The 10,175-nt window shown below is 34.6% G+C and overlaps 2 protein-coding genes across 2 annotated transcripts; both read left to right on the forward strand.

Moving 5' to 3' along the window:
* The first annotated feature begins 1,533 nt into the window (after positions 1 to 1,533).
* Positions 1,534 to 4,820, forward strand: LOC149901561 (uncharacterized). The gene is made up of 4 exons (XM_090110914.1): positions 1,534 to 1,624; positions 3,435 to 3,871; positions 4,129 to 4,259; positions 4,536 to 4,820. The coding sequence occupies exons 1-4, from the start codon at positions 1,616 to 1,618 to the stop codon at positions 4,769 to 4,771; spliced, it is 813 nt and encodes a 270-aa protein (XP_089967040.1). The 5' UTR covers positions 1,534 to 1,615; the 3' UTR covers positions 4,772 to 4,820.
* Positions 4,821 to 7,490: 2,670 nt separating this feature from the next.
* LOC149901562 (uncharacterized) lies at positions 7,491 to 9,579 on the forward strand. Its single transcript, XM_090111302.1, has 3 exons — positions 7,491 to 7,522; positions 7,656 to 8,745; positions 8,972 to 9,579. Exons 1-3 carry the CDS (start codon positions 7,496 to 7,498, stop codon positions 9,574 to 9,576), a joined length of 1,722 nt encoding a protein of 573 aa, XP_089967428.1. The 5' UTR covers positions 7,491 to 7,495; the 3' UTR covers positions 9,577 to 9,579.
* The last annotated feature ends 596 nt before the right edge of the window (positions 9,580 to 10,175 follow it).

Consider the following 10,175-nt stretch of genomic DNA (forward strand, 5'->3'; position numbering starts at 1 on the left):
AAATAATTTAAAGTCCTCTAGTAGAGAAAATAAAATGTCTTAGCTAGGAACGTTAGCGAGTTGCATCATATAAACATAATATACATAAACATATTTAAAGAACATGTTTGTCAAATAGTGAAATGATGTCCTAGTTGTCTAATTTTGTTATTATTATTGTATAAGAAAGCATTATTTTAATTATTTTCATTGTCTTTCTTTTATATCTAATATTTAATTATTGAATTTTTAATTATGATTTTATTGTAACACGCTTTAAATAACTGTAAGCTGTATCTCATTGTAGTAGTAATTGTACACATTTTGTTGGGATGCGATCTGCTCCCGGCCTCCCGAAATTGATATTATGTCGCCTATGGGTCCGGCAAGATCGTGACCTGTTGTGTGTATTTAATTTAAATAAATAAACAAAAGTATAGTTAAACATTTTAAGTACACTGTGATAATCAGATTCAAAAATAGTAATGATTTTATTATTGTATTATTATTTGTCCTGACAGGAACTAAAAACCTTGATATAATCACATGATTTAGCATAAACCTTTTTATAAAACATTAAAATTCCGACATTCAAAAACTGATTACGAAAATAATCATATCTATTTAATGTAAATGTCAGTTTAAAAAATAGCGAAGTATTTGTTACAAATAAACTGCATTTTAAGATCACGAGTGCATCTTTTAATTGCTAATGTAATTTGAGCTTATATTGAGGTCGCTTGAACATTGGCAAGGTCGCCATTGAATAGTACCATAGGAGTTACATTTGTTAGGAGATGGTGTTAAGCAGAAGGGTATGAATCAGTAATTCAGAGTTGAATTTTTTTTTTTGGTTGAATGAAAACTTTCAAAATCTTCAACTTATAACATGCAATAATTGTATCCAATTAAATTATTATAGAAATATAAAATCTTACGTTTTTTTTTTAATCTTAGTATACTAACCTTTTTCATGTTGAAATTATTTGATAATAATAGTTAATTATACAATGATGCAGAAAGAAATGTCTTTATTGGATAGTGGTCAACTACGAGTAACTTTCATGATCTATGTCGGACGGATCTATGATATAGGTAAGGAATTTGTTTCTCAAAAAAACAAGGCAGATCATCGGACAACTAGGTATGATATTTTTATGTTAATTCCGGAGCAAGCCGACATTCCACTGGTACACCTTAAATTAGTATTTGAGGTTTAAACTGTGTATTTTTTTTTATAACTTTCGACCGAATTTATTGAGTACAGTCGCGTTGAAGAATTTCGACTTACTGAATAAACAATACCTGAAAGTTGTAAAGCTATCTAAATTTAACATTTTTATTTCACATGCAAAATTGAGATCGCTATCAATTTGACAGCATAATATTTATCATAAGTATGAAAGATAGAAAATAAACTATATTCCACTGTCTTGCATAACACCGTCCGCGTAGTGATGCGTCCATTTCGCGTATTATTTGGATTACAACACCGAAGCACGATTTAATAAAGAGCATCGTATTAATATAGATCGATATGAACATCAGCATCAACTATAAATAAAGCACATGATTTTTTTCTTACAACATTCAGCCCAAAGACGTTTACCAGGTAGCAACTAGTCAGTTCTTCATCATGAAACTGGTAATTTCTTAGCTTTCTATTTCAATTTGGATAGTATTGTTTGTAGTGTGGATAAGCTTTTGCGATTTGTGGCAAATTGCAGTATTTGTCTATAAATGTTTAAGTTAGTTAAGCATAAAAGTTGTTCTGTACTGTGCTTATTTTGAAATTGTATATGTTACGGCTAAAGGTAGGTGAGAACATAAACTTAAGATTAGCCGGCTAAACTTAGGTTTATTTTCGACGAGGTGTTAATGTTAGTTTGTTCTATCTTTAGCCGGCTAAACTTAAGTGTAACCGCAGGCCCGTGGCTAAAAATGTCGGGGTGGGTAGATTTGGTTACTATAATACATGTAAGGAACAGGGCGAGTGTTTTCTGGCACTTCGCCGGCTGCTGCCGCAGCACGCTCGCTGCGCTCGCTCGGCTCGTGCGGGTCTTAAGAGTTCTAACCTAACCTAACCTAGCCACCAGCTTTCTGCCCTGAGTCGGGGTGGGTAGATTTGGTTACTATAATACATGTAAGGAACAGGGCGAGTGTTTTCTGGCACTGTGCGGGCCCCTCAAGCCCTCCACCGGCCCGGCGCTAACCAAATCTACCCACCCCGACATTTTTAGCCACGGGCCTGTGGTTACACTTAAGTTTAGCCGGCTAAAGATAGAACAAACTAACATTAACACCTCGTCGAAAATAAACCTAAGTTTAGCCGGCTAATCTTAAGTTTATGTTCTCACCTACCTTTAGCCGTGACATATATATTCTTTTTTAATGTTACTATGCTTTCCAAGCTGGTGACATCTTAATATCTTACGTGCTGGCCACGGACAATTCGCTATAGCGAAAATTCGCGCGGCGCGACTGGCGGCGCGTCTTGCGAATGAATCAAATGTATGGAAATGTACTGGGCATGCCACGCGCAGCGGCGACCAGCGAGACGACCGGCGAATTTCCCCGAGCGAATCGCGCGGCACGACTAGCGATCGAAACAAATGTATGAGTTATTACGGCGCAGGCCACGGAGTCGAGCGGCAGACGCGGCGACTACTCCCGGAGCGAACTTAATTTAAAATAGTTTGTTTTTTTTTTCGCGAAAATGGAGACGGAAGCTTTTATTGCAGAAATTCTAGCTAGACCAGCTATTTGGAAGTCTAGCCACCCGCAACATAATTTTTCATCATGCCTATATTTTTCATATTTTTGGTAGAATTCTCCGTCTGTTGTTACAGACGGAGAATTCCATTTCTATTTAATTCGTGTACTCCACTATATCTTCCAAACATTAAATCTTGAGCAAAAAAGCTGCTACTCCAAACAACGTCGAGCTAACTTTGATAAAGCCATCTCGTCTCCTCGACTACACTGGTCGCGGCGGCGAACGCAACTGCCCGTGGCATGCTTACCGCGCCGCGCGAATTGCCGCGCCGCCCGTCGCGCCGTCGGTCGCGCCGCCGGTGTCCGTGGCCAAGGTGTTAATACTATTATAAAGGCGAAAGTTTGTATGGATGTTTGTTACTCTTTCACGTAAAAACTACTGAACCGATTACAATAAAATTTAGCACACATATAGAGGGTAACTTGGATTAACACATAGTATAGGTTTTATCCCGGAAATCCCACGGGAACGGGAACTATGCGGGTTTTCCTTTGAAAACGCGGGCGAAGCCGCGGGCGGAAATCTAGTAATTAATATTATCATCTGTTCAAATCTGTACTGAAATTTCATGAAATATTTGTTAAAAATTGACTTGATAAACATCTTGCTCTATTCGGTGCCCATCTTTTACTAAATAATAAAACCAAAAAATCTAAATTTTATTATTTTTTATTTACAGTTCATCGTACTAGCTGTGGTAGCCTTGTCTAGTTGTGACAAGCTAGACAACACCTACCTACCCCCTTCCTACGCCCAAAGTTCTGGCGGTGCCAACTTCCTTGATACACCAAACTTTGGAATAAGATCTTCTGATTCCGCGAACTTTGGTCCTTCCAATAACGGTCAATACAACACTTATAATAACAACCAAGCTAATATTAACCGAGATGGTAACGATTACAATGCATTTGGACGACAAGAAAGAACACAAGCGGCTTTTGAAAGGAATGCTGCTATTCTTCGTCAAGAAAATGTGAATGATGGAGATTCCTATTCTTATGCTTTTGAAACTGAAAACGGGATCACTGCTGAGGAGAATGGTGTAGCTACGAACGGTGTGGAAGCTCAGGGAGGATTTTCTTATATTGGTGATGACGGCGTACAGTACAGCATTAGGTATGTTATTATTATTATTTTTTTATGTTATTATTTTTGCATTGCAATTAGAATTTTAATTGCTGTACTTTATCTGATAAAAATAACTTCAGTAATCAATGAATTCTACTATTTTTGATATCTCTATCTTCTCGGCGGCAAATGGTAAAACTATAGATATTATTACGGTTCAATAGAGCTTCCAGAAGAAGTCTAGTCACAATCATCTAGCGGTACAGTAAATAAAGCTTCAAGTCTAAACTTATTTTTAATAACAGGTATACAGCCGATCAAAATGGTTTCCGTCCTGAGGGAGACCATCTGCCTACTCCACCCCCAATCCCAGCTGAAATATTGAAAGCTCTGGAACAAAATGCGAGAGATGAAGCTGCTGGCATCTATGACGATGGTAAAGAAAACTATTTTGTACTTTTTAGAATTTTCCCGAAAATGTAATTCGATCTAACCTTGAATACAGTTAAATAATCTTATATGGCTTGGTTGTTTAAGTGTTATTTTTATACTTTAAACTGTATTTAATTAGTCATAATACATAATATATTTATTTTCGTTTAATCTATTCTATATTAAATAACCACTTGACAATAGAGTAGGTATCAAATCTTTTTCATTCACTATCAAGACATAATGCTTCTTATTCCTAATCATCTATCACTATTTACAGGCTCATACACCGAAGGTAAATACGAGAACGACTCCCAACAAGGCTATGGTAACTACAACAGTGGATCAAATGCTAACACCATAAGCAACATTCCTCAAAATGACGACACCATCGTCACTGACTCTGCTGCGTTCAGAACCCAGAATGGTGTTCTTGAACAGGACTTCCAGAATCCGTTGGTGACTGGAGCCAAGACTTATTTACCTCCTAGAGCTGGTGGTAGATATAGATATTGATAGACTGGAAGCGACACGGATTTAGAGTTAATAAATTATATTTTTTAGAGTTTTTCGTTTTATTTTCCCCAAATTGTATGACCATAAAACTTAGCCATAAAATGTGTTATTGAATATTTCCAAAGGATGCAGGTAGATTAGGTAATTGGATTTTAATTCTAATTTTAATTAGACTTTTAATATATTCTTTTAAAATAGATTGAAGATGATTGACTAAAATAATTGACCCCGCTGTTAATGGCCGATAATCATGCACTTCATCATACGTAACTACATTTATACGCCTTCAAATAATAAGTAATAGCATCAATTTTAACATCTTGCAACATTCTCTATGCATTTTTTAAATTAATTTTTAAGCACATCATGTTCATCACAATAATTATTGTCTTTATACCTAATCTGACGGTAACTGACATAAAAATTATTCTGCAATATTAAAATAATAGTTCAAAATGAGTTTAATTTTGAACAGTTTGACAGCTTTAATTATTTAGAAATTGTCTCTATCTGCTAGAGAAATAAGTTTTAAACATCTTCTAGTAGTTGTTTTTGAGTTCATCCATTACAAACATTCAAAAATACAAATGTCTCTTCTTTATAAAATTGGCATACATACTCGTAATACAACAAAAACGTACTAAACATTACACTAGACTTTTGATAATTTTAACGAACAGCAGAATCAACATAATATTAGTTAGTAATGCAGTGCATGCTTTCAAGATCTACTTTTGATAATTTCAGCGAACAGCGATAAGGGTCATACTATACGAGCGGTTTTCCCGCCGCGGGAATCCGCTTCTGAACCGCACTAGTCACAATTTAATATGAAAGTTGTATGCTGCATACTACACTGCGCGGTTTCCCGTCGCGTTCACAGGTGGGACAAATACGACCGCCGCTAATAACCGGGGCTTTAAACTACACGGGCGGTTTCCCGCTGCGCCCGCTAATAATTCTATTAATATAAGAGCTGCAAGCGCAGTTATGCATGTTCAAATGAACAGAAGACAGCGATAAACCGCGTCCCGTGTAGTTTGATGGTATGCGGCAGCTTTGGCGAGCGGATTCCCGCGGCGGGAAAACCGCTCGTATAGTATGACCCTAAGATATTATCAACTGTCAAACAAAATATTCATGAACATGCTGAGTTTGCTTTATCTAATGTCAATTAGTCAATTCAACCTTTCATTCAGAAAGATCACGATAACGTCAGAAAGTTTGCAAACTTTACATCTTCTTGTAATTAGATTGATTTATTTCAAAACATGTACTTAAATGGTATGTTTCTTCAAGATGAACTGGATTACATAACAAGTGTGAAATGTCGAACTCTGAAGTTTTTAATAACTGTAATCTTAAATTTTATGTTATGTAATTATATTTTAGGATATTGTACTTGAATCTTCCATTCAGGTAGGTGCAAAATATGTTCAATTGAACCTTATTTATTTTTAGCAATGCTTTAAAATAAAGATTGACATTATATTCTAATTTCTAGGCACCTAGACCTAACATCGATCACCTAACATCAAGTGCACCGGTCAATACTATAAAGCTGAAGAGTTTGTTTGTTTGAACGCGCTAATCTCAGGAACTATTTCGGTGTGAACCAATAGGAGTGCAGGAGCTATGCGGGTGAAACAGCAAGGCACAGCTAGTATAACATAAAAAAAAACATCTAGACTGCCCTGTATATCTCTTCCTATATTAAACTTACCACTTACCCACTCAAAATATATAAAAACGACTGAACCTGTAGATACAATTACGTTAAGTCAATAACATTTTCAGTTACATTTTTCTTCCACCTGTTTATAATAATAAAAATAAATATTACAAAAACCATAGTTAAGATGAGTTCGATATATTTTGAGTATTAAGAAATTTGCCTCCAAGACATGTCAAAGATCAATAGCCGAAAATATAATGATTGGAGACAATACGAAGCTTTTGATGCTATCGTGCTTAATTTGACCTCAATTATATATAAATGCCCGTTATTGCGAATAATAATGCTGATCCAATATTATACGAATACACGAATACTGCTATTAATCTACCAATCTGCAATATTATCTCAATATCTTTCCTCAACAAATTCACTTACATACTTCTGTTGTATTATTAATTTTTAATACGTATCTACATTTAAATTAATCATGTATATGAGAACAAATTTGTGTATATTTTCTTATGTGTTGTTGTGTTTATTCTGTTATTTTTAGCTGAGTTTATTCCTTATTATAAAAAAATATATATTTTTTATTTTGGAACTATAGTTCCACAGATTAATCTGATTTTCCTTTTCCAACATGCACATCGTTTCACAAGCAAAGCTTATCTACACGGTCGTTCTATACCTAATATTATTATTGAAAATTTGTATCAATGAAAATCTTTCACACAAAGGGGAGTTCTAAGTTCTGCTGAACACAACATATTAATTATTATCAGCGGCTAGTGTAACAATTAAACAATTTTCATCCGAAATTAATGAACAAAAATTAAAAGGTCAAGGTTCATGTTTTCATGAACACGACAATGCGTTGACGAAATAGTAAAATTATCTCATCATTATAGGTATGACGGCCACAATTAGATTTTTGTCACGTTGTCTGTCCGTCACGTAATGTATCCATAGACATTAGATAATTTACATACTATAAATATCAATTTTCGATCACACTAGGCACATACCAATCGTGATATCTGATGCCAATGCATCGAAAGATGAAGATTCTATGGGTTCGTAATCCTTCTAAACAAATTTAAAATCCTAAAAAATTTTGAAAGATTATGTCACAATTTTAATTAATCTATCGGCTCAATTATAACAATAGAAAGGACAATGCATTATACCAAGTTTCATTTTTTACAGGTTTTACTTGCTGTTAGTCTGGCTGGTGGAGAGAAGCTGGATCGAAGCTACCTTCCACCTCCTGGGGCTCATTTATCTGGAGGTGTTTTTGATGATGACAAGCTTCAATTGCCGAAGGATAACCACCACAACGATGCATATGAATCAATTGATAGTGAATCTACATTCAATACTACACCTGATGACAGAAATACTATTTATGACGGTAATATACAAATAGTAACTTCAACACCGGGATCTCTTAATAATAGTTATTATAATCCCTCTTCTACAGCAATACCATCGCTTATGTTTACTCAAACTACAAATATTCCTGTAGAATATGGAACGAGCATCCCAAAAACATCAACAAGTTATCAATTTAACCATAAGTTACATGAGCCTGACGTAATCTCAAATCCTAGTATGAGTATTCAAGGTGATTCAGTAATTCAAACTGTCTCCATTCCCAATGCTGCATCCAAAGTAACAAAAGTAATTTCTATGCATTCAAATGAATCTACTAGTACTGACCTGGATAAAGAAACAGAACCATCTAAAATGATTAATAGCATGGAAAAGGGTATTGAAAAAATACCTCACAACTACGATATTACCTCCACGCCTATCAGCAAAACGAGCCCTAACCTTGCACACATGAGTGAAAATATCAATTATACCTTCACAAAAATGCCTATTTCTGCCATTGGTAAAGATTCTTTGAAATCGAGGCTCTTTCCTATACAAACATCACAGGGAGTTGATACTTCTATAAAATATCCAGCAAGACTCCGAGATGCAATCGACAAAAATGCAATAACACTTAACTATGAAAACAAATACATACCAGGAGGTTTTTCAAATAGCTTTGATACATCGAATGGCATTCATGCTGATGAAAGCGGTACAGCTGACACTGGGGTAAAAGCAAAAGGATCGTATTCGTATATTGGTGATGACGGTATGGTATATAAAATAGAATATACTGCTGATGAGAATGGATTTCAACCTCGAGGTAATCATCTACCAACTTCACCACCTATACCTAAGGAAATTCAAAGAGTTATTGAACAGGCGTATAAAAATAAAGCAGCTGGAAAATTTGATGATGGTAAGATAGTTTCTTATTAATTCTTCTTTTTGAAGAGAAACTTCTTTTGGCGCGTTGAGAGTAAAATTTTAAGGTCTCGTCATGGCGATACCGTCACGTCATTGAATAATGCGACGATGTTGGTATCTTTGAATCTCACCAAAGAAGTTTCACTTCTGACACGTGTGTTCGGCACACGCTCTATTTTTGTTGTATGTTTTATAACTCACAATTTATTATCTTCTAGGTTCTTACGATGATAAAAAGTATGGTTACAAGAAATATATGCCTCGTTTCACACACAAAGCAAAAGGCTCTATATTCAAAACCAACATTGGTGAGAAACCACTAAAAGATATGGATACTGAATATGGTAAAAGACGTCTACAAATAATTAGTACTGAACCAAATTTGATATTTGAAGATGGTAATCATGCATATTCTGTTAATCCAATATATGAAACAAGCCAAAGTTACAACTATGAATCTTCTACGCCTTCTTTAACGGGCAACACTGTTTCAAGCCCTGATGGCTATAAAAACACAATTACTCCGGTAAAATCAACTTATGTCACTCCTGCTACGTTCGTAACAAGATTATATACTTCTAGAATTTTAGCAGATTCGGATGAATCAAATACCGAAGCAAATACACCTAAAGATGATATCTATAAGTCAACTACAAGCGAATATTTTACAACACCAGTTACAACAACATTGCATACAGGAACTGAGAGCTATACACCTGAATTCCCTGATAGATCTCCTACTCAAGGGAACTCTTTTAGAGAAGATTTCAGTGGTCCAAATCAAAGTCAAAACTTTGATGCAAATACGGGATATTACTATTAATTAATAATAGAGTATAGAGAATTATAATTTATTTTGTTTACTGTAATCTTAATACATATTATTCATTGTTGTTTAATCAAATATAAATCTTTTCTATGATAACATGAGCTTTTGTTTTACTATCCTACTAAATCTTTGACCATTCGGTGAGCTTTTCGTAAACACATTTTTTTCCATTTGCATGCACTTGTAAGCTTAAATTAAATCATTTATATTTATAGATGCATACTGATCATGGACCAATATATATCAAGATACTGATTAAGATTTTAGTGAAATAGACTATGGTCTTATTATTACAAAACTTAAAATTACCATTGTATCATTACCTTATCTTTCAATGAATTTTTCTAAAATTCAGGATTTGTATGTAAATTATATGTAGATTTAAATTTTATGTAAATTATAAACAACTCCATCTAGTGACTAATAGGAATATCGATTGATCATGTTCCAATATCGATTGATACGATTTAGTGACCTTAACGAGAGCGTAAAATTGCTTCCAACAACCAAAAGATGGCGCTGAACTAAATTTATGTATAAAAGCTCTTTGCACTAAGCTTTAACATTTTAAATAGTCTTTGTTTTGTATGAAT

The sequence above is a fragment of the Colias eurytheme genome, chromosome 16 (genome assembly GCF_061535395.1).
Source record: "Colias eurytheme isolate Ceu_HAF_F1 chromosome 16, ilColEury1 Martin Lab GWU primary, whole genome shotgun sequence".
Classification (NCBI taxonomy): domain Eukaryota; kingdom Metazoa; phylum Arthropoda; class Insecta; order Lepidoptera; family Pieridae; genus Colias; species Colias eurytheme.

What these genes read in the sequence shown, in the direction of transcription:
- LOC149901561 (XM_090110914.1), top strand. An exon ending in GGCGTACAGTACAGCATTAG is followed by an intron (nt 3,872 to 4,128) that starts GTATGTTATTAT and finishes TTTTAATAACAG; the next exon opens with GTATACAGCCGATCAAAATG. An exon ending in TGCTGGCATCTATGACGATG is followed by an intron (nt 4,260 to 4,535) that starts GTAAAGAAAACT and finishes CACTATTTACAG; the next exon opens with GCTCATACACCGAAGGTAAA.
- LOC149901562 (XM_090111302.1), top strand. Translation starts at nt 7,496, where the DNA reads ATGCATCGAAAGATGAAGATTCTATGG. An exon ending in GAAAGATGAAGATTCTATGG is followed by an intron (nt 7,523 to 7,655) that starts GTTCGTAATCCT and finishes CATTTTTTACAG; the next exon opens with GTTTTACTTGCTGTTAGTCT. An exon ending in AGCTGGAAAATTTGATGATG is followed by an intron (nt 8,746 to 8,971) that starts GTAAGATAGTTT and finishes ATTATCTTCTAG; the next exon opens with GTTCTTACGATGATAAAAAG.